Source organism: Neolamprologus multifasciatus, chromosome 12 (genome assembly GCF_963576455.1).
Source record: "Neolamprologus multifasciatus chromosome 12, fNeoMul1.2, whole genome shotgun sequence".
Lineage (NCBI taxonomy): Eukaryota > Metazoa > Chordata > Actinopteri > Cichliformes > Cichlidae > Neolamprologus > Neolamprologus multifasciatus.
In genome coordinates, this window is record NC_140450.1 from 17,304,898 (window position 1) to 17,329,613 (window position 24,716).

At 38.2% G+C, this 24,716-nt stretch overlaps 1 protein-coding gene and 1 long non-coding RNA gene across 8 annotated transcripts in view; one reads left to right on the forward strand and one right to left on the reverse strand.

Annotated features, from left to right (window-relative positions):
* Positions 1–535: 535 nt before the first annotated feature.
* Positions 536–24,716, reverse strand: part of stpg2 (sperm-tail PG-rich repeat containing 2) — a 67,198-nt gene continuing 43,017 nt past the window's right edge. For 2 of the 7 annotated variants that reach the window (XM_085179560.1, XM_085179561.1), the window contains exons 11-14: positions 13,495–13,660; positions 11,345–11,460; positions 1,286–1,486; positions 536–673 (exon numbers count right to left, since the gene is read on the reverse strand). In XM_085179560.1, coding sequence (XP_085035686.1) covers positions 1,319–1,486; positions 11,345–11,460; positions 13,495–13,660 — 450 coding nt within the window. In that variant the 3' untranslated portion in view covers positions 536–673; positions 1,286–1,318. Of the gene's footprint in view, positions 674–1,128; positions 1,174–1,268; positions 1,487–9,916; positions 10,046–11,344; positions 11,461–13,494; positions 13,661–24,716 lie in introns of those variants that run through there. The other 5 variants (XR_014877135.1, XR_014877134.1, XR_014877136.1 and 2 more) reach the window with 5 other exon arrangements.
* On the forward strand, positions 6,211–8,867 carry LOC146506718 (uncharacterized). The gene is made up of 2 exons (XR_014877139.1): positions 6,211–7,967; positions 8,029–8,867. It is a non-coding gene; the product is annotated as an uncharacterized LOC146506718 (long non-coding RNA).

Consider the following 24,716-nt stretch of genomic DNA (forward strand, 5'->3'; position numbering starts at 1 on the left):
ACCTTAAGATGCATCATGTGTGAGTTCAAAGATTAATCATATATGAAGCAGTTTGCTCGCCAAGCACTTTAACTGTGGGTCAGCTTCTGGTTTAGTAGGCAACTCTCTTGTGTATTTCCCACACCGTCGTACATCAGTCAGCAGTATCCTCCACTCCCATTGATTGCTCCAATCACTCGCCTCAAAGTCCAGATTAGTTTTACTCAGGACCCACCCACTTAGGGTCACCAGTTGCATTGACTGTCATCTACACAAGTCATTAGATTTTATTGGCGTTTCTCTAGCTGCTACATTGCCATTTGTCTCTTCCTGTGTGTACGCCCCATCAGGGGTGTGATCTGTGCTAGCATTCATCCAGCTTTACTGTTATTAACTATAACAAGAAAAAAAAGTACTGTAGCAAAACCTTCACAACATTTTTAATATTTGAGTCATTTATGCCAGATTGGATCTTTCGATGCTTGACTTAAGACAACAACATGCCCTATGGAATAATAACAAGTTAACAAATCATTTCAAGCATTGTTCATATGAATGCCTTTATCAATGTTACTGATATACAAATACAGGGGGAAATAATCCACAACAGCCAACTTCAGATAAAATGTTCTTAGTAGGTATACAGTATCACTCTGTGACAATAATGCAAAGTCATCTTCTTCCAAAGTGCTGCCTAAAACATTAAGGAAAAACAAATATGTTAATCAGTCAGCATTATGCACTGTAAACTTGATGTTTAAAAAGATACTGGCTGTTATAATTAGCTTAAATGAACTGTAATTTACTCTGAGGGCAATTTCTAGCACTTGAAAAACTGAAACCTATTACCAGAACAACAGCTCTAGGGAACTTCTCTGTTATTTGATAGCCCATTCTGGGCTTAGACACACACTCAAACACAAATATCACACACAGTAAAACAAACAGCTTGGACAGATTGCAGACATAAGCTTTCAAAAAGTGGCTGGGAGTAAAAACTATGCCAAATGCATAATGAAATGCACTCATACAACATATAAAAATATTACTGTCATTCTCACAATTAGTCTAAAAACCTCCTAAAGCCTGATATTGAATTACAATACTTATTGTAATTGCACATTTCTGTTATTACATGAACAAACTTACCTTGTTTTCAGTTATTAAACTGTAACTTTACTCACTTGTTATCTGCTATATATTCAAACAGAATGAACATGACATCAATATTCATGAAAACTCAACTTTTCTCAGAATATGAATTTAAATGTAATGACCTGAGGACTGACCTTTTCCCCCCACTAACCTTTCATCTTTAAACTCTGACCCACAAAGAACTCTATGAACTGCTGGTGGCGATAAAGGTGTTGGGTGTGCTTGCTTTAATGGCCTTGTGGGCTGTTAAAGGCCCATCAGCCACACGGGGGGAGCAGCTGGGACTCAGAGGGTTGTTGAGCGTCGCATTGAAGGTGCCCTTCAGTAGTGTGTTCATAATACTTGGACTCAACTGCAGAGACATAAACAAAACAGAGATGAGGGACAATGAAGGATGATGAAAAGTTAAATGGGTGTTCTCGGCCACCCCTCATTTCTTCACATTTTGCTTGGAACATATGCAAGCATACCTGGAAATACAGGTTATAAAGCAAAATGTTTGTATAATTCTAATGAGCTTGATGAAAGTCAATCTTTGGTATGGCCACCATTATTCTCATAGGCTGATCTATCTATTACTTTTGCAAAAAAAGTAATTAGATTACTGTTACTTTCCCGTAAGCAGGTTCGTTCCTGCGTTACTAAACCGTGATTTTGTTTGTGAGAGTGTCTCATGAAAATGAGCAGTAACAGATGTGTGTAGATCAACAATGAATAATAGTGCGGGACAGAGTACGACCATGTAGCATTTAAAGGTTGGAAGTACTTGCATTACTTTAAGTTGGATTCTGTAAAGAGTGACAAAAACATTAGCATCCGCTGTACACTCTGCGTGGGAAGAAAACTTCTTTCTACAGTGAAAAATTAAAGTTCAAATCTTAGCAAGCAGCGAGCACGCTGCCACAGGAATGTGAAATTCAGAGAGAAAACCCCGGATCCCCCCACTGACATGAGCGCTGTGGCTACCACATCCACTTCCACTGGGCAAACTTCCACCAGCCCCACTCCTGCTAAACAAATAAGTATAAATGTTAAACAAACTTCTTCATGTCAAAGACTGTTGCATATAATTTAATTTCTGCTTGATGCAATGTGCATAAAGTTAAAAGATTAAAACTAATAAAAAAATTTAAAATGACACTTTTTCATTTAATTAAATTTTGTATGATGGATTATGCATAAAAAATAGAATTGGGCTGAAAGGTCTATTGCTTTATTACGTATTCAGGTTGTGTATCATGTTTGTTTTTTTTTTAAAAGAAACTAAGTAATAAGGTAACTAATTACTTTTGAAAATAAGTAATCAGTAAAGTAACTGGATTACTTTCTTGGAGAAGTAATCAGTAATTAGTAACTAATTACTATTTTCAACTAACTTGACTAACACTGGTGGTGAAGATGCATGTCTCAGGTCCTGTGTCAGGTCTTTGTTGGATTCTTTTCAGATTCTTTCAGGCAATTTTCGTCTGCTATATATAGTTTTTTACGTCTGTCACTCTTCATACTGACACCATTTTCAGATATGTCCTTTTATCCATTTGGCTAATGCCTCTTTAGGTAGAAATGGAAACTAACTACATGTTTTTGCAAAAGGTTGCTATTAACAAAGTACCAAAAGATATAAATTAACATTGGTTCTTTGCTACGTTTGTCTGTTATGTGTAGACACACCACTGGTTTACTTAAGTTAGGCGCCTTTTTATCCTTGAATGATTCATAGGTCAGTGTTAAGTGGCTTAACAGAGAAAAAAAACATTCTTCTCAAAAGACACAGAACTGAACTAAAAATGAGTGAAAACCCAGCCAATGTCAAAAAATCTTTAAAAAGACCTTCAAGCCTGGGTTATTGCTGAAGATCACTTTAAAGTCTGGCTCTTTCCAAAGAAAATCGTAAAGAATGATATGTGGCTCAAGACTTTTGCACATTACTGTATATTTTTAAAAAGGGAAAGAGAAGAAATAGAAAATTAACCAAAAAAAACCCAAAACAATTAATGCATAAATGAATAACTGGAGGCCAATGCAATAAATTCAGGACTCATGGGTGGTTGTCATTTGACGTTAAAAGTAATGAAGTGTTCTTAACATTTTCCACCAGGGTTTTAATCTAGATAAGTATTGTAGTCTTGTCTTTTAACACACATGGTCTGCACACACACTAATTTCTTGACAAAGCTTAAGCAGTGTTTGAAGAAAATTTATACTAAATAACATATATTATATTATGGTCAAACATTTTGTTCAGTCCTACCATGGACTGGTAACAGATCCAATGATATAAGGCCCAAATAATTTAAAACTAAATAATTATCTGAAGGGCTTAATTATTTCCAATATGCTTTTAGAGCGAGGGGTCATTAAGGTTAAAATCACAAACATGACTCAAAAAACCCTTACAAATACTGAGTGTGTTAGTCCCTGCTGGAGGGGGACTCTTACAGAGGAAAAAACTAAACAAAACACCACGTTCACTTCAAAGTCTGCCCTTAAAATCACCTCCCAAAAAACCCACAGACATACACACATATATATGCTCTATGTACTCACACACTTCAACAGCTGTCCTACTCAGGTACTGCTGAGCCTTTTCTGCAAAGCTCTATCTCCCGCTCTCTCACTCGCTCTCTCTCTCACCCCCCACTACCTCCATATAACCTCTGAGCACGTACGTGCACACACGGACACGCACACATCAGTATGCCAGAGGTGCTGCAGCAGGATTTGAGAACACTGGCGGCACAGCTCAGATCTCAGTATTGATCCTAATGGGAAAAGGGTTGCAGGTTCAACTCCAGGTCACCCTCGGGGTTACTGGGTAGGTCGAGGAGATAGGGGAAGAGCCCTTGGAAGTGACGACACCATTGGAATGGCAATGATGAGGGAGATTATGGGATGCTTCAGTAGGTCAAAGAGGGGAGAAGGTAAAGGGGAAAATTGCAGGTTGGTAATTGGTGGTGGTGATTATGTTACTTGGTATGTATGAAGACATATTCAACCGCGCCCATGAGCACAGATGAAGGAGTGCAGGATGCACAGTCGTCCCTATAACACACACACACAGCACCTGGCACACACAGTGAAGGAACGCAAGCATTTGCTACCCACAATCCAGCAAAACAAGAGACGCAAGAGAATCAAATTACTTTTCATGAGCAGCTCGTATTTACCAGTACTTCAGTCGGCCAAAGAACAGATTATACACCTTTTGAGTCCGTCCGTCAGTTTGACACAAAGTGTAGATGGAACAGCCACAAGGTCTGTACATAACAACCCTGCGAGATCTATTCAGGAAAACTTTACAAGACTGAGAAGAAAATGAATGCCAGGTACCAAAATAGATTCTGATCCAGCCAAAGAGTGAGACAAATATGGATCAGGCTTTAGAAGTTTGTGAGCTCAACAATTTTTCTCTATTTAAGGCATAGCACTTGAGCTCCACTGACCAGTAGAAAAGGCTAGAGAAGGTCCTAGAGGTGCATGCCAGCAAAACCAGGTATTTTGAAAACTATGAAGGACTTTATTTTGTACAGCTTGCTTCTTTTTTGCAGGAGCAACACTATATATAAAATATGGAAGATGAATGCTGTGTGCATAAACCACAACTTCACAGAATCCCTTTAGTCTTAAATAAATAAATAAAAACAAAATAAAACAACAAAGATCTAGTGTGTCACACACTGATTCATGCCATTTTTCTTGCCAAAACTCCAGACTTCATAGCTGGTTAAAGCCATGCAAGGACCTCCCTTTTTAAATGTATTTGTAACTCCCACAGTGAAGTATATTCAACAGATTAACAGTCAATTAAACTGTACTGTAGTTTCCAGCTCTTTTAAAACATACATTTTCCAAAGTCAACAAGAATTAAAAGTAGGAACATGAAAACTCACACACAGTGAGAGCCCTTACAAGCCACAGGCATCACACTGAGAAGCATATCATAATATGTCAACTGCGTCAAGAAAACCTTATGTTCTAAATCATAATGACTAGGAGCCTGAGTAATAGTAGATTTTTATGAAGGTGGCCAATAAATACATACAGTATATATACACTTGTACAGCAGAGTGATATTGAAATTTCAAATTTAAAGGGTTACCACTGTCTGCTGAGCTTTACTCTATTTCATGTGCTGCACAAAGTGCTGAGAGTATTGTCAAAAATATACTCTTTAATTATTAAACTACCACTTATTTCTTTTTTATTTCAAATGAAAAAACTTAAGTTTCTTCTTTTCTTGCCTCAGTATGTGTTTTGTACTCGTCTAGCATATATATACCATTAAAGAGTACAGCATTTAATTAATATTTGTTTCTGCTCGACATCCGTTCCAAGTCGTTTTACATTTCCATATTCCATCCGCACATTTCTCTCTGTTAAATGAAACTCAGCCACTAAGAACAGTGGTACTGTATGAGTGAGAAAGGTAATCAAGCCTGCTCAAGCAGGTACCTCACATAGTGCATTTAATGGAAACTCTAAATGAACCTTCACAGTGGACAAATGCTGCTCAAGTAGATAGCTTTGTGACATTATGCACACGTATGGACGAATGATCATGCGCACACTTATGCTGAAATAGCTACTGTTCCATTACATGAAAAGTCTGCTTCAAATTTCAGACGCTCAGAACACATTTCCAGCTGTTGAATTTAACTACCCTCTTCAGCAGCTCAATTTTCTGCTTTCTGTCTCTCTGCTCCTCTTCCTCCACGCATTTTCACCACCTTTTCAGCACCAACTCACCTCTACCGCCGTTTCCCCTTCTCTCTCACTCCTCCCTGCTTCCTTCTCATTACTACCATGCTACACTTTGCCTGCTCATCTTCTACAAGCACTTATTTATCTCCCTCTCTGCTCCACTTCATACTATATTTAATGCTGCATGGCCCGTGGTGTCATATAGAATCACAGTCACACAGCTAATTACTGAGCAGCGAGCTTAAACTTGCATTTCGCTATTAAAAAGGAACTTGACTTCCTCCAGCTAAATGGAGCCATATGATTATGTACAATGCAATAGAATCAGTCTATAACCCATGAATGAAATCTTTTTTTATGTTCTTGTATGGGGCCTTTACTTCATTATACATATGTATGAATACCAGATGGACATCTAAAATTATTTAGATCACAGGAAAGTTGAAAATAAAAAAGTACTTGCAAAACAGTGTGCAGTGCTTCTGGTAAGAGGCATCATGAGTAATCTGAAATGCCAAATCTAGTTTACCAAATAGTATTAGCTCATTTTAGAAGTGACTGGCAGGTTTGCAACATGTTCTTCTGCTGCATAAGGTGGGATTGAGCCTCTTGAAGCCTCTAACAAATTGCAAGAGAAAGTCATTTAGACCTACAAAAAAAATTCCAACTGACCTATCATGCCTCCTCCATAAACTGGTGCACCCAAATGAAGTATATACTTGGACAGAAGAAAGATACAAATTATGCTGTCGGAGCTCTTGGGCAGCCAGTGGAGCAGAACTTAGAGCCTAATTTACTCATCTGCAGCTCACTTCTACAGAGAGCATTATTAGCTGATATTGAAGATCTAATCATGTAACTACACTGCTACAAAGTTTAGCAAAACCAATTTACTCTTACTTTGAGACAATTATCTACCATCTTTAAAGCTCTCTGTGATGGTTAAAGTAGCTGCAGACAAACACTCGATGTGAATCTCAGTTCAATACAACTTTTACCACCCAACCCCTTGGGGGAGAAAGGATGGAGATAGGACAGGTTGAGGTGGGAGCAGGATCATATCAGATTTTTCAATAGTTTTACTAGCTACAGTAGAAATTCCCACAGCTACACCTCCCTCTTATAAGAGAAATAAATAAAGCAAAGAGAATGATTGTCATCGAGAGAGCAATGACAAAAACTCATCCAAAAAGATTATGATAGACCGACTTGAATGTCAAGGAAGGTGGTAGGTAGGCAGACTCACCAAACATTTTGAGCTCCCAGAGGAGAGAGGTGTATTTACAGCGTCCTCCATCTTGTGTGATACTTACAAATAAATGTAGAAAATGTATCAGCTCATAACAACCAAAAAGAAAAGGCACATAATCTTAACACTGCAACCTCTAACATCTAAATGACTATATAGTATGAATTTACACCCAGTTAGCTAGTGCCAACAACTAGGGCTGGGTATCGTCACTGATTTCTAGAATCGATTCGATTTTGATTCACAAGGTCCCGAATCGATTTGATCCACGATTCGATTCAATCTGATTCGATTCGATTTGAATCGGGTAAATTTTGCCTCAGACAGTCAGAAATATTATAATTCTGATCACGTATCAGGACATTTCCATATTTTTATTTCTATAAAAGGAAAGCTGACACTTGCGAGACTTTATCAAAGGTGTAAGCATCACAGCAGATGCCTTTGTGTCAAAGTAACTGAGGATAAAACAGAAAAGCATGAAGGCGACTTTCCTGGCCTGGGATTTTATAGCAGATGACCTTAAAAATATTCTGCAGTAGATCAAAAACGAAAGAAAACCATTAATCAACACATGAACATTACCTGATGCTGCTGAAGTGAAGCAGAGCAAAGTTACAGAGGTTTTTACATTTGTTTAGAAGCCTACTGAACGACAGAAATGAGGCTTTCTTTTCGGAAGTAAAAGGAAAAAAAAAACAGGGGCCGACAGCGCTGTAAACAACGGTAGACTTGTGCGTGACAAGCAAGCGAATAATGCAGAAAACAGATTTTTAGACGGGAAACTGTTCTTGAAGTACAGAGAGCGAGAGAGCTGTGCATGAAGTGTGATTTTATCGTGGTGGAAGCAAAACAGCAAAAGTCAGAGGGAATTCATGACGATGTTTACGTGAAGCGAAGTTTGGATCTTCTTTTGCATCTGGTTCAGTCAATATTGTTTGGAGAGAGATAAAAACCTGCAGCTTCAGAATCAGCGCAAAAAGGGCGTAAACACAAAGCGCGGACCCGCCAAAACATCAGAATCAGCGAGCTTTCAGCCCCGACTGTGTCCGTGCCGTCGGGTGAGAAAGGCGACATCTCACTGATTCTGATCCGTCGGTGGGTCCACGCTTTGTGTTTACGTCTTTGTTCAGAATCCGTGTACCTGCTCTCATTTCCCGTTTAACTGTTTGGTGGTTGTTGAAATTTTGTGAGGTTTAACCTGAGATTCTGGCATTTCGGGCAAAGTGCATTTATATTTAAAAATCGATATCACGTTATCCAAGCCAGAATCAATTTTAATCGATAATCAAAACCCACCCCTACCAACAACCCCAAGGCAGTAAAGTTACAGATGCAGACAAATTTGTTGGTACCATCCCACAAAAAATTTAAAAAAAAACTTTACAACCAATTAGCAGTCAATACTCTACTGCAAAGAAATGCATCGCCAACAAGTTGCACTCATCAGAACTGATTCAGTCTGAACATTCAGACTGAAAATAAAAGGCGATTATTTAACAACTTTTGCCCATCTGAGAGCAACCGAAGTCAATTTGAATTGGGCTAAAATTGTTTGGAGACTGGCCACCTTCTACCAGGCAGCCAGTGCAATTTCCTTGCAGTCAAAAGTGGCCACCACAATAACTTGTAATCGGTTGTCAAATCCAAAAAAAAAACAAAAAACAAAAAAACAAGACCTAGTCATAATGAGGTTGCCATCCTATTTTAACCCTAATATGACTGATCTATCATCAAGGCTTCTGACTCTGACCTAATTCTTCATGCAAAAAATATTTATTTATTTTTTAAAAAAAAGCACATTAATGCATATCAAACCTTTGTATAAAGTCTTATGGGAAAACGTGCATGTTTAGAAATCCTGTGAGGAAACAGATTCTCACATGCCAAGACTGACTTACAAAAAGACACTTTGCTGAACTTGTGATGTAAACTGCACAGAGGAGGGGAGAAACTCTAATTATGCTGGAGACAAAGGAAAAACAGACTGAAGACTCTAGAGATACATCTGGTATATTAGAATACATAAGTAGAGTTGAGCTTCTATTGGTTATCTCTCTGTGCTGAACCCTGACTGAGACCTGTGGTGTTATATTATAAACAAACTAAAGGTATGACTACAACAAGTATTGTTTATCAAATGCACTGTGACTACCCTGAGGTCTGACAAACATGGAATGATCGTCGTTTTTCATCAAGGATGTGCAAAGTATATTCTTTTGAAGTTTACACTCGCTTTGTTATCCATTGTTTACTTGGAACAAGTCGTCCCCTTGCTATTGCCGTTTCTGCTCTTCTGGCACATTACACAGTGTGCATTTACCAGTTACTTTTAATTTGTGTTTTGCTGCCTGATTGGCATTATCAGTCAGGTGGATAAATTCACCAGTGCCGGTCATATTCAATTAGGCCTGCAATGCTGCTTTAATTATCTGAGACATCTCACCACTACTGTGCTGATACATTTATCACATTTTACTAATGTGCTAAAATTTGATGGTGTTAATTGAACTAAAATTGTGTCCGTGTCAGTGTCTCAAAACACCTTTTGAGGCAAATTTCCTATATGCTTTTGAAGGGCAAAGCTTCTGGAGAAAAAGTCTTCATATTACAGATTCAGGTAAAACTAGAAAACAGGTAAAGCAGGGAGAGAAGAGACACAGACTGTAGACTACAGAAGAGAAGACAGTAGAAAGCTGAGAGATAAAACTACACAGAGGCAGCAGGCAGACTGGGACACAGGCAGACGGAGAAAAAAAAGAGCTCTGTGATAACATCGCACCCATGGACATGAACATGATGATGAACTGTGTAGTGAGATTTGAATCAAACCTCTGGTTTTGTCTTTGATGTTCGCCATTCAAAATCAGCGGGGACTGGAAACAACATTAGCACTTTCTTCTCACTCACACACATTCACCATCAGTGGAAATCCGAAGCTGTAATCTCTATTAAAATGCACTAAAACAAAGCAGAGAAAGATTATGCTCTGGTTAAGTTTCATTACAGCTACATTATGCTTCAGTCATGAAGCGCATTTGTCTCTGTCAGTCCTCTGTGGTGGCTGCATTAAACGACATTACACTTAATAAAAGGCATCTATTTTTACCCAGTTTAATTCAACCAGGTAGGTCATTTAAGAATAAAGTCTCCCACAAACTGAAAACCTGCCCTGTGCAGAAAAGCACATCAGCCCAGGAAAGATATTGAAGTTTGGATTTGTTTTTCTTTTTTCTATTAAGCAATCAATTTCTTCCGCACAGCTCAAGGTCACTGGGAGAAATGTGATAGATTCTGCGGGGATTACAACTCAAGTAGTGTCAGACGTTCTGGGTATTACATCTCAGGTGTACACGACACACACAAAGAGCAACCTCTGTGTCCATATATGCTAAAAACTTAGCGTGCATCTGCACACTTAAACTTAGGTCTGTAATGTGTCAGAAAAAATAAGCAGTTTTTGTTTGGTTGCTTCAGTACAAAACTATAGTGGATTTCAATATGTGATTTAGCTTTAATTCAAGGGCTTTTACAAAAATGTAGCATTTACTGTTTAGGACTTTAGACATTATTTAACACAGTCCCCCATTTTCAGATGCTTAAAGTTATTTTAACAATTGACTGACAAGAAGTTTCACGGCCAGGTGAGCCTGGTTAACTTGTGATTTTATGACAAATAAAGCAGATAGAATATTAGAAATTGATTCAACTGTGGAATTTTTATTTCAAAGACATGCTAGTGAGAGATGCCATTGTTAGGCTGAAAAACCAAAATAAACCTATCAGAGAGAGCAAAATCTTTAGTCGTGGCTAAATCACCAGTCTGGTACAAAAGGAGTGTACCTAGCAGCTCAGAAACACCAAAAGACCCAAAATACCACATAAATAAAGTGTATGAAGACAGAGTTATTTCCGGGGTTAAGAAAAACAACTTTACAACACCTGGAACAAGTCAAGAACACTCTTAAGGAGGTAAGAGTATCACTGTCAAAGTCTACAATCAAGAGATGCCTTCATGAATTCATAAAATGTATAATGTGTATAAAATGTCTGTAATGTAACTTTGTTAAACCCTTGAACGTCAGTCATATAACTGTTTGATTGTAAATCCACTGTGGGGGTATACAGAGGCAAAACTATACAAACTGCATCAAATTGTGGACATAAATGTACTTTAGTTCAGTCAAGCGCACTGGGAGTATGGTACAAAGTGAGGATGTTTTACAAGGCTGACATTAATAGATCTTTTTGTTCTGTTACCCAATAAGTGTCAGGTCCTGGGCTGATGTTCTTGGGAACTTTGAATCGATCTTCTTTGGAGGACATCAGTGCCAACTTTGGAGCAGATTTTACACTTGGGTTGTACTGGCCAGGGCCTGATGAACAGAAACACACTTAAAAGCCAGTAAAAAAACAAAGAACACTCTTTTTACCTTACCGGACTTAATATAGTTTTGTATTTCCTGATTAGTTTTTATTTTTATTTATTTTTTACGTTTTGGTTTTAATTTGATTGTAGTTATAGTTAGTTTCCTTTTCATTTTTTGAAAATGTTTATTTTTAGTCTAGTTTCTATTAGTTTTTGTCTTAGTTCTAATCTTTATTAATTATTATTGTATGGCAGGCATGTGTCAGAGGCAACATTTAGCAAAATCACTACAAGTATTACAATAAAAACACAGAACTTTTTCAAAACAGCTCACTCACAGTCTTGTGGAAATCCAAAGTCTCAATAAATATTTCTATGAAAGCCTCATAAGGCAAATTGGGATAACATTTTTACCAAACTAACAAATACAATATGTTTATTTTATTTTCATTAGTGTTCCAAGTTCAAAAACTCATTTCAGTTAGTTTCAATTCTTTCTAAAAGTCTAGATTTAAATTTAATTTTAGTTAACTAAAATCTTTTTTCACCTTTAGTTTTTCATTTAGTTTTAGTTAACTATAATAACCTGGCCACATACTATCACCTTCAGGCTAAGCAATCATAAGATCTGAGCCAAAGAAAATCCCATCATAATCTTAAATTGTTAGTACAAATCTATATTTCTGTTGATTATCAAATTCTATACAAGTTTTAGCACAATTAAAACTAAAAGAAGTAACTGCCATGTGACTCTCTGGATAAAAGGTCTACAGCAAAGCTCTGGCAGATAAGAATTATTAATCTCTGGAAAATGATATATCTGCATAATACTGGACTCTGATGTGAATCAGAGGATGGACAGAGGATGGACACAATCCAATAAAACTTCAAAGCTAAGGTTACAAGAGCAATGCTAACACCCAACTTTTAAGGAGTTATAATAAGAACTTTTACAATTGATTTTTTAAATGGTTTAATGGACCCCCGGGCAAGATATTATATTCACTGCATTTAGAATTGTGATAAGGGGACATAAAATATATAAAGAATTCATCACTGGTATAACAGCTTTAAAGTAAGACAACAGTAGGTGCTATTCAGCCCCCGTGGCTAAATGCAATCAACTTATGAGTACACACATGGTTAAAAACACCTTGAGCAACAGCTAATGTCACAGATCATTATGAGCACCACAGTCATTAATTTTTGCTCAGAAATAATGAATAGCTAAACGCTCGGTCCTACCATTATCAGAAATATGATCACGTTAGACCCAGCATGATAAGTAATATAATGTTCCATATATTATAGACCTATTCATAAATGCAAATTCAACTATGGGGGGAAAAAAGCATGCGCATATCAGTGTGCTTATTGTGCGTCTCTAAGTTCACGTTAAGTGTCCATATACGCGTGTCCACATAAGTGCTTCAGGGTTGAGATGTATAAGTGTGTGCGTGTTTGCGTTCTAAGCAGAAACAATTCTGCAAACAGTTAAAATCTATTTATATGCAAATTGGATTTTGGTTAAACGGTTTGAGGTTTCTCCTGGGTTGAGTCCCTTGGTGAAAGGGGGCTAGTCATAAATTATCCAAGTAAGTCATGAATCTATCAATTTTCTAACAACATTTTTCAATGGGGGTGTAACTCAGGTAAATATTAGGTTTGAGGCCCATAGAGATGAAACTAATTGGACTGTATGATAGCAAAGGGAGGCACAGTACAGTTTGTGAATATTTAGCACTGAAAAGAAAGGAAGGACCGACCCACACATAGACCGAGCCGTTTCTCTTTACATAATGTCCTTGTGGGTCTTTATAATAATTTATTTTGAGGGGGCCCACTGAACCTGTGGAGCCCAACAACATAGAAGACCAAAATGCTGGACGCAACAAAGCTAACACTTGAAATTGGGTTTAACGCTTTGTTTAGTGTTTAGGTATTCAGTTAGGCATTCAGCTGTGGAAGTAAGAGTTATGGTATAGGGCAGGGAAATGCATTATTTTGATTGACAGACCAAACAAAAAATCGAGTGCTACACCTGGCACGCTGGAGTTACTGTCTAGGAAGAAATCATTTCTCGGTGCAGCAAACAGGAAGCAGCTTTGCCGTTTCTTAGCGTCTTCACTTCGGGGTTCTAAGTAAGAGTGGCCATTAACCTTCTCAAATGTCTGATTCACATTGTATCTGCTGGGTGCAGGGGAATCCTACAAGAAGAGAAAAGCAGAGCATAGGAGAGTAATGATATATTAGAAAAAACTGACACTAACATTTATACAACAAAATGAAATGCACAAATGTGCAGTTTCCACGTTTAACATTTCACAGCTGCAGCCATCTGTTATTAGAACACACTCACATGGTCCCATTTATTATAGTGTCACTCATGTATGCATGAATATTGGCATGCAAATGCAAGGTAATCCAAACAGTGTCAAATCATCTTCATCAGGGCTATTGTTTTTATCTAGAAATAAAACAAGCAGTGAAAAACTACTTTAGTTAATTGATGTCAAAATGCAAACTAGAATTTAAAAAACTGAGCAATTTAACAAACTCAAACAATATTGTGAACTAAAAGAAAAATGCACCAATAATGATAAATGCATGCACAGTGTCTTCAGTTGTAGTGTTCGTCATTTTGGTCAAATTTGTCAACACATATTTGTGAAGAATGAAATATCTGCTTAAGATTTACAGTTATGTTTAATATGGCTACTGGTTTTTAGGCGGATAGTGTGCAGTTTGAACTGCGATACCTGTGTGACAGCACATATTCCCCCCAGGGAGGCATCTGAGGACATCGCCTTGGGAAAAGGCACCCACCCTGTTGAGGGGTCCTAGTGTATCACGCAACTCAGTCTCTCTTCAAGTATCTAACGGTTATCGCAAGTTTACTTCGGAAGTGACGTGATGCACACAGACCTTAACTTTTAAAAGCCTGAATGGCACAAAGGCAATCATAAATGCCATCATGTCCCGTAATTGTAAAACGGTGTGAAAATGGAGTTGGCGTACAAAGTGAAATTCAGCAAAGCCACCCTGTGCTCTGACAGACATGCACAGCTGGAAACTGAGAATATTTCGAGCCTGAAAAATGAGATCTGCTGATTCAGAGTTTGCACGTTTTTTTGTCAAAAAAAAAAAGTTTAGAGAGAAACTCAGAGTTTGAATGTGTGACAGAATGACCAGCAGCTAAATTGCCAACTGCTTTCTGCAGCCCAATCAACCAGGCAGGCTAAGATGCCCCAATATGTTTGGAGTTCATGGTGACAGAGTTCGCGGCAGGGGCAGTACCTGCCTGAGCCAGTAAATTTGGTCCAGCTGAGAAGGAGAAAATTAGAAAATTTGTAGAAAATTTGCAGAGGTTAGACAGAAGAGCTGTGAGGGCAACCCACACCATGGTTGCCGGACAAGACTAGATAAGACACTGACATTGACGGCTCCACAGGTGGTGGATTAAGCAAGCCGGTATTTTCCGCATTGTTCAGATCCAAATATAATTCATAGCTGTGCACGGTGATGCAAATAGACAGGGGTTGGCTCCATGTCGAGGTGAACTCGGATATCTGAAAACAGGGACAGGTGTTTCTTTTTTTTTACCCTTGTCACCTCTGAGTGTATTAGGAATTGCACAGCTTTAAAGAACTTTCTCCTCAAACGTTAGCTCCGGGATACCTTTCAGGAACTTTGTTGTGCAAAACAAGCTGCACCCCTGAGAAATTAAATTAGTTAAATTAGCACACCCCAGGCAATCTGCTCACCAAAGGGAGCACTGCTAGCACCAACAGGAGGAGTTAAACTAATGTTAAACTGGCAGCTGACAACAAAGCCAACTAGTAATAGTTAACTATGATGACAGAGCATTGTATGTATGTATGTGTGCTCATATGTGGGCCTCATATGTGATCACATCTATTTTCAAAACTGTGACTACAAGTGTCTTTAACCAGGACATGAAACTGCATGAAATCTATCTGTTGTACCAACCAAATCAACTTAAATGTGCACATACACTGAAAGTCTGTAGATACTACACTCCTACAAAAAACAATGCCAGAAACAGATGGCATCTCCAACATGTCACAAGTAATTTCTTGCACATAGACAACATATCAGATTATTATAACCTTAGTCTTTATAATAAATATTAATACAGAGCAATTCACAGAGGTACCCTTGGTGATACCAGTGAAAGAATTTTAAATCTGAAATGGAGAATGGGTGAATCGTGGGTGAAACTCGCACTTCGACTGCTGCAGAGGAACCTCAGTTACTGGGGATTTGTCAGTGGGTCTCTGAATAATTGATGCTGAAGGCTGAATATAGCGGCACGATCCACTTATCCTAAACATAGGAAGGCTGTCATTTACCTCACGCTGTCATTTCCCAACTGCTGCATTCTCCCTCTCCTCCTAGGTAGCCGTCCATCTTTAATCACTTTTAACTGCGGCCATTTAGCTTTTCATTATAGACACAGCAGGGGGACAAGGTGGCAAGCACAACATGTGTACGACAATATAACCGTACACAAAACATGGAAACATTCAATTTGAAGATGCACATAGAAAAAAATAACATTTCTATGTAAATGTAAAATTGAAATTGAAAGAAGGTGAAGAAAACAGTGACACGGTCTCCTGTAGTTTGGCTGGTTTGGTTGGTGTCAAGGTTGATTTAAAACAACTGACACCTGTAGGCACATCTGTGGAGCCCTATGGTCTATAATTATACCGGAATATGGAACAAACCATGTTCCCAGTAGTAGTCATCAACTATTGACAGCACTCAGGTTGACTTTAATTACACACCCTTGACATTTAGATAGCTCAATACTTGCATTCTACACACACACACACACACAAACCTTTCTTAATGATTCTGTCACATTGCCCTTGTCTGTCTGAAAGTGACTGAGTGAATATATACAGTAGATGCTAGATACATGTTTGTCAGAGCCAATGGTACAGAACAACATAAATGAGATATTTTTATGTTGGTATTTTTATAATGCAAGTCTATCAGAAATTAACAAAATATAACTATAAGTATTAATAAGATATTAATTAAGTAATGGTGTTTTTCTAATGCATGCTCTCACTGAAGGATTAGAAAATAACTACAAAAACTGAATATGTGTGCTTCTCCACATCAGTTGTTAGACCTCACATTTTATGTCAAGAGGCTGGTGCTATTTGAAGAAAAAAAAATCTCTTCTCAAGAGGGCTGCTGCACAATTTCACATTATAGTGAGGGTCTCTGTGGAGCATTCGGTTTATTCATGAAAAATGTTTGGAGCACACCTCTCAGAACTGTTACCTTGATCAAGAAAAATGAAGTTGTGGGAACAATTTTTCCTTGTACAAAATTTTATGTTTATTACGGTTATTTCTAACTATTTTATTCAAAATTTTACAATTTCAGCCATCATATACAAGTATATATTGGTTATTTTTTACTTTTTCATGCACATACGTAAAGTATCATTTCTACAAGAACAGCCAGAATACTATCCTTTAGTATTCTCACGCATCCTCACTCACAGAAGAGTTTCACCATGGCTAAATCCAAACACAAAGTGAGATATTTCATATTATCTTTTTACAGTATAGCCTTTCTTCCGCACCATCTCCTCTCATACTAATGACTCAAGCATACTTGACAGTGGCTGTATTAATGATCTGGCGGTACGCGCAGTGACAGCTTTGACTAATGGTCAGGCATAACATATGAGGTGTATGTGTGTCTCTGTCCATGTGCACGTGTGTGTGTGTGTGTGTGTGTGAGAGAGAGAGAGAGAGAGAGAGACAGAGAGAGAGAGAGAGAGAGCGCGCAAGGACTACATCCCATTCTTCATCATCTCATTACTCTTAAAACCTTTCACTCTTCTTTTCAGAGTGGAATGCTATTTTCAGACTTTCAGACTGTACTTCCATGCTGGATATAATATATTTTGACTTTCTCCATCTCTCTTGCAGATAGATAGATAGATGTGTGTGTGTATATATATATATATATATATATATATATATATACATACATACACAGTCTGCATGTGTCTTCGGAATAATATTACCTGTTTCCAGTGCAAAGACTTCCGAATCCTTAAATTCTCTGTTTAATTTGCTCTCAAGTGTAGGCAATTAAGACAGTTAAGTCCATGCAACACTCTACTTACTTTTCAAAAGTGCTTAGACATCTGGGGCTGTGATCAACACCCAACAAGAGTACTGTTGGCCTAAATACTAAATAATTCTAGCAAAGAATTTTCCTTCAGCAAAGAAAGAACAGTGAGAGATTGTGTAGTTCACCCAGCTGCTATATAAAGGGTGTTACTGGTTGATTTAGAAGAAAAATAAATTAATGGATTGTAAATCTATAGACACAATAATATAATTTCTTTATATGACAAGCACGGCACCATTTTTTCGTTTAATCAGCAGCATTTGTTTTATTTTCTTTTGTGTGTGTTGTTTTGCTTTGTGTAACAAAATGGAGTGATGACATTTAAATGAAAGGAGAACACCCAGAAAGCACTGTCTATCAGTGTGTCATAGGCACAGCTGGTGTCTCATCACAGAGCCTGATAACCATCTGTCTGATTTTAGTAGTGGAGGTATGGTTGGTGTCGTAAGGCCTTAATGAGGTTTTAGACAGGTCTTCAATATAGATGCAATGACAGAAGGAAACCATATGGGTCCCATTTGCTTCCTACTCACACTTTATGGGCAGCAGTTATTCTAACAATTTGCTGACAGCTACAGTTTTCTGCTGTGTTTTGTAGTCTTGTAATCTTGCTTTCTCCTTAATTTATTTTTATCCTTGTCTTTCCTTGCATATTTACTATTATCTTATTGCCTTGCCTTTCTCTTTCTTACTTGAGTTTCCTTTTGTGCTGATTTTTGCTAGCTAGGTCTCCATCACTCATTCTTTTGCAAAAGTGCTCAACTTCCTGCTTTAACAAACTTAAATGTACACATGAGGCGACGGTGGCTCAGGGGGTTGGGAAGCGTATCTGTAACCGGAAAGTCGCCAGTTCGATCCCCGGTCTCTCTGTCCTGGTCGTTGTGTCCTTGGGCAAGACAATTTCCCCTACCGCCTACTGGTGATGGCCAGAGGGGCCGACGGCGTGATATGGCAGCCTCGCTTCTGTCAGTCTGCCCCAGGGCAGCTGTGGCTACAACCGTAGCTTACCTCTGGTTGTAGCCGGCAGCTGTGGCTACAACCGTAGCTTGCCTCCACCAGTGTGTGAATGTGAATGTTTTTTTCAGTCACATTTACTGTTATAATCAGGGATGCTCATATTAAATATTGCCTGTAATCCTTGTAGGCCAAAGCTCAGGCTTCAGACAGCTTCCGACAGTGTTTTATAATGTAATTTGGAAGAAATATAGTCACCTCATTGATTAAAAAGAATGCTTTTATGAATGGAGGGAGGAATTGGCTTCAGTAACTTCAGGGGCAGAACGGTGGTACAGTGGTTAGAACTGTATTGTTGCCTCAGAGCTTACAAATCCTGGGTTTGAATCCACCAACCACCCAGGGCTGAAGCAAATTAATGGATGTAACTTGTTTCAGACAAAGGATAAACTGAGGCTCTGCACCAAGGCTGAGTAAAACCCAACAAAGTTCTTCTAGTGGCGTCCAAGAATACAAATCTGAAGCTCAAAATGTGAGCATAATAAGTTCCCTTTAAGTGACTCCTTCTGACTGATTTATGCAGCAATCACAGACCAATCTATAGAGTGGGGCAGGTTAATAATCCTGTATAAAGTCTGACACCCACAGCTGGGGCCTTGATGATCTATGATAGATCCAGCAGTGTTCCAGAAGTGCCCAATTGAGTATAACACCCACGCCAGGCCTTACACCTTACTGGGCTTTACTTTTCCTGCTGTCCCCTGGCCGCCTGCCTAGATGACTGTGCACTTGGCTCCTAAAATCATCACCTCCTACTAAACAGCTGTCCATAGCCAAATACACACAAAACACACAGCTGCTGCATAAAACGGATACATGCCCACACCTGCATATGGCAGCACACACACACACACACTCAAAAAAAGGCACTAAACACACAGCTGCTGGCCACAGCTGGTGCCCATACTTTGGACAGAGAAATACACGTGTACATAGGCATGCACATACACAGAGTGGACACCGCTGCTTAACACATGCGTCTCCTTCATCAACTCAAAGAGTGAGACAAAGAGAGAGAAACATCGAGAAACCGATTAACCGTCAGAGAAAAAAAGATAATGCGAGGGGAGAAAAATATCTAGAGATGGTCAAACCAAAAGATAAATGGTATACAAGCAAAAATAAATCTGTAAAGATTAGAACAAACAACTGAAGTTGAGAAAACTGGCAGCATAAGTGAAATGCAGTCCTCTTAATAGACAAAGACAGGATCAAATTAAAGAACCAGGCCTGCTACATCTCACTTCTCCTAATCCAATCTACACGTGGAAAATAAGTTTTTAATTTGTTTAAATACTGATCTCTATTCTGGGCAGTGTCACAGGTCTGCAGGTATCTGCTGATGATTCCATTATTCTCAAATAAATAAATACAAATGGGAGCCAATCTCTCGCTACTTTCAAAAGCAGGTCGATACAAATAAGATTTGACAGACAGAGCATCGTCCTGACGCTAGACAGAAAAGATGCATCTGAAAGGCTTCATTTATCAAAATCGCAGCATTTTACATCTGGCTTTGTATTAATGCTGCTAGCTGACAATATTTCTTATTTGACTCACTCTAAGCAACTGATTTGAAAGAAACAGTGGACACGTGAAAGGAATCATTACCTACTTTATTAAAGACTTTCCTCACCAGAAAGCAGACGGTAGATTGGTGGATGTTAAACTGAAATGTTGTTTCGGTGCTTGGCACCAAACCTTTCTTTTAATCCTAGAAAAGCAAGTTGACCAGAGAAACGTTTAATTAAGTTTCTGAATATGCTTCTAAATGATGCTTCGATATTTTCTTTGCCAGGCAACATATTTTGGCATAGTACACGTTACAGTAATGGGTAAACTTTAACAAGTCAAGCAGATGACAGACAACTGTTTGCCTTATTTAATTGGTAAAATAAACAGTTTCCTTTTAAGTAGCATTTCAGTGTAAGAAAGGTTGTTTACATTGATGATTCTGATCAAAATACAATCTGTTTGTTATATGTCTTATAACACAGTGTAAAGATGTGAAATCAATGGAAAATATCTGCTAATTAATTAAGAAAATGTAAAACAAATGATTTTTTTTGTCTGTACATGATACAGATATGAGTATTTAATGACAACAGCCCAAACACCATACCACCAATGCACATGATGGGTGTGGCCTCTGCAAACGCTTGTTGTACTTTTATGAATTTGCCAGAAGTCATGTTGTGTTTATCCACCTTCTTTCGTAAAACGTCCTTTATTCCGAGTCACAGACTGAGGAGGAGCTGTTTTTCAGTTGACTTGTTTTATAACAGCGAGAGAGCAGGGAGGTAACAATAACCAGGACTTCACAGCAAGAGGGGAAGAGTAGGGGGGAAACGCCAGAAAAAGAATTCCACCAAGCGTATATGATCTTTTTTCTTCAAGCAATAACTTAGATAGCATCCACACATCATCAAATCTGAAAGTGCAACACAGACAAGTTCCCCATCTGTGCCCTATCACACATTTTAAGACGTACTTGTGTTTCTCTCTCATTTCTTTGTCTTTCCTCTGTTGCTCGTGCATCCAGCCGCATTTCCCACATTTATTCCTGTGCCTCTGACGCATTCCTTTTACTGTCTCTGTGGTCTCCATTATCTCTAATCTTTTACGTCTCCCCACCCCCTCTACAACCCACAATACGCTGTCTTTGTACACTGAAAAAGATTTGCAACAATGTGCTATAGTGTTACTAAACATCTACATTTTCATCAGTTATAAATCAATGAATATGTAGCCGTCTCACTCAAGGGAAATTAAGCTTACCGCGCCTTAATTAGAGGACAGGTGGGATCAGAAAAAGCCATTTTTGCATTAAGCAAGTAGCTATTAAAAGAAGTACCCTTCAACAAGTACCCGTTGTTTACTCTTAACCAATATTGACATTTTACAATAACATGTTTCAGTGAAGCTTGGAACTATAATGTTGTCAAGTTTATTTATATAGAGCATTTCGGCACAGCAGACATGTAGACCTGTGCTGCACAACAATCAATAAAACAATGGAGAAAACCAAAAAAGCAAGAGAACATAATTACAGGCATAATTAAAACATTAAAACTATGAGTCTGAGAGCTTCAATCAATTCTCTCTAGAAGCCAATCTAGTGCTTAGAACTAGTAAGAGCTACCAGTCAGCTGAAATAAGAATATAACAAGGGGTATAAAACTGTAATTTCTGTGACTGATATTTTGGGACAAGCCCGTGTAAGAATTTATAAGTGAAGAAAGAAAGGGTTTTAAAAATGAATCCTAAACTCCACAGGTGGTTAAATATGTTCATGTTTCCATTTACCTGCCAGGAATCTAGCAGCAGCATTTTGTCCTAACTGCATTTGTAATAACAGCGCCTTGCCTACTCTAAATAAAGAATATCAGTCTGGATGTGATAATCACCCTCTCATGGTTTTTAAAAGAAAGCAAAAGTTTGACTTTACCTAAAAGTGTTAGGATGCCTGGGTCGTTGACCGAGGGCTTTTGAGTTTATTATATTATTTATGATTTCTAGTCTTTGGGTTTTTGTTAGAGTCATGTCTTATGGTTTGTGTCTGTGTAATCCTTGGTTGCTGTCTTCCCTGTCTGCTGTATCCCCGTGTCCAGTCTGTGTCTGCCCTGGTCCCATGTCTCTGTTCCCTCTGTAGTGCCTGCATGTGAGTCTGTGTCTTTTGTTCAGTCTGTGTTTTGTGTTTCCTGTTTTACTTTGAAGGTCTTATCTCAGTGTGTTCAGTTTACGCTTCCTTGTCTCGTCAGTTCTGATTTGCCCCAGCTGTGTTTCCCTCCTGTTACCCATTCCCTGATTGCTCCCTCTGTGTATTTAAGCCCTGTGTTTCTCTGTGTCCGTGTCGCGATCTACCCTTATCTTGCTGTGTGTTCTGTCTGCGTAGGTGTATTTTGTATTCTTAGTTTTGTTACCCTTTTGAGTTCAGCATTAAAGCTGTTTTGAGTTACTTTCTGTCTCCGGAGTCTGCACTTTGGGTCCTTCTCCTGCCTGCACACAGCTGTCACATAACAAAAAGTCTTAATTGAAATAGGCTATTTGATGACAGGTTTAATCTGCAACTCTAATTTCAGGGTGGAAAAAGATTAACAATTATACAGAAATTGACATGATACATGATTCTTTATATGAAGGTTACAGAATGAAGTGATATTTGTGAACTGAGATTTCTGGCATCAAGCGAGATTAAAAACCAGGATTTCATTTTTATTCTCATTGAGGACGTTCAGCAAAAGCCACATTTTAACCACAGCTAAACGTAATTTTCTTTATCGCATCTTCTATGGCACCTTCATCAGTCAAAGTATCTGTCAATAGGCTCTAAATATTAATCTTTTATGCAAAGACTGACAGGAGCCTAACTGAGAACATGTATGTTCTCCTGAAGATAATCACTCTTTATTTTGGACACTACGAGCTTTTGGCACATGAGGTACAGGATGTTTGATGCAACAGACAAAATGTGACTGATTTAAATGAGAGTGCATCCTTTGCCCTCTCAAGCAACACAAAGAAATGTTCCCTAATCTGACACCTCCAACAGCAGCATGACATTATCTATAATAGCTCCCCAAACTGCCAACCTTTTATATCATATCAGTGCTACTGTTAAAGTTTGTTAGGGTTAGGTAAGGTAGCAAAGTTCCTTGATCCAACTTAAGACAACATAGTTTAGTTTAAGGCATTAATTAAAGGCAGTAATTTTGGTTATTGTCACAACCAGTGGTGATAATGGTCAAAAGAAATCAGCATTTCTAGCACAAAGTAAAGTTCAACACAGTCAGGCTTTCTTCACAGTTTGCACTTCATTCAGTGGCTTTAGTGAGATACGACTTAACAAGCTGCACATATAATACGTGCAGCTTGTATATAATTCCCCCAGCAGAGACTATATATTGTGCCTACACATGCTGTAAATAAAATAATTTTTCCAGCAATTTTAAACTAAAATTCAGAATATAATTCCCTCCGTTTTGTTTTTGATTCTCTCAGCTGTAGGCTCAGCTCCTGTTTAAGGCTTTGAGAGTAAGGATTAAATATAAAAATAGAATTCAAACATAGGCTCACTCTCTGGACAAATGTCATCTGCAACAGTGCAGATGTCCTGTTTTAGGATCACATATTAATGCTATGTTATAGAAAAATAAAACTGTTATAAATTGTTTGATGTCAATAGATAAAAAGAAAACCAATGAATAAAGTTCCATCTAAGAATCTGTATGTCTTACTGATCCTCATCAGGGAATTATGAAGACTAGATGCTAATGAAAAACTTTAGATCCACCAACTGTCTGTGCACAGAGGTCCGATGGGTGTTCCAGGAAGTGGGTTAGTGACACTATTTTATGGAAAATCAATTGGTCCGTAGGCAATGGTTTCCTGCCTGCTGATCTCTAATCTGGAACATAAATTGTCCCGGAGCAGGTTAGGATTACAGCATAAGTTACTATGGCGATTTACTCCAGTGAGAAGTGAAAGACCCTTAACACTTAAATTACCTGGATAAAACAAGACCTCAGGACAAAAAAACTGTGGTTAAAGTGGTGCTAAAGTCTGCTAAAGTCGTTCCTGTGCTAAAGGATTTTATCACAGGAACGTAAACATATGTTGTTTTTGGACATTATACTCACTTGGGAGACTCTCTCCAAAATGCTGTGTAATCTTTGGTGTATATTCATGGTCTGAATAATCTAATCTGGTTTTAATGAAGCCCAGGCACTGCCTTTAATAGCAATCTCACCACAAAGAGCAGTGAAAGTTTTGTTGTTTACTACAGTTAATTAATATTGTAAGAGGTCATGGAAATCCCAACCTCTAAAAGTCACCAGCAGAACTTTTAGCTTTGTCATTATATGCATTTATAAAGCAGCTCTCTCTCTCACACACACAGGCACACACACACGCATACACACATACACTCAAAACATGTCACAACATCAGACCTGCATGAGTACATATAGTCCCACTCATCTTCATCCAACATCTGGCTCAAGTCAGTGAAGTGTCACTACTGTTTTGGTCAAACAGGCAAAAGAACACATTTATTTTTTTCTG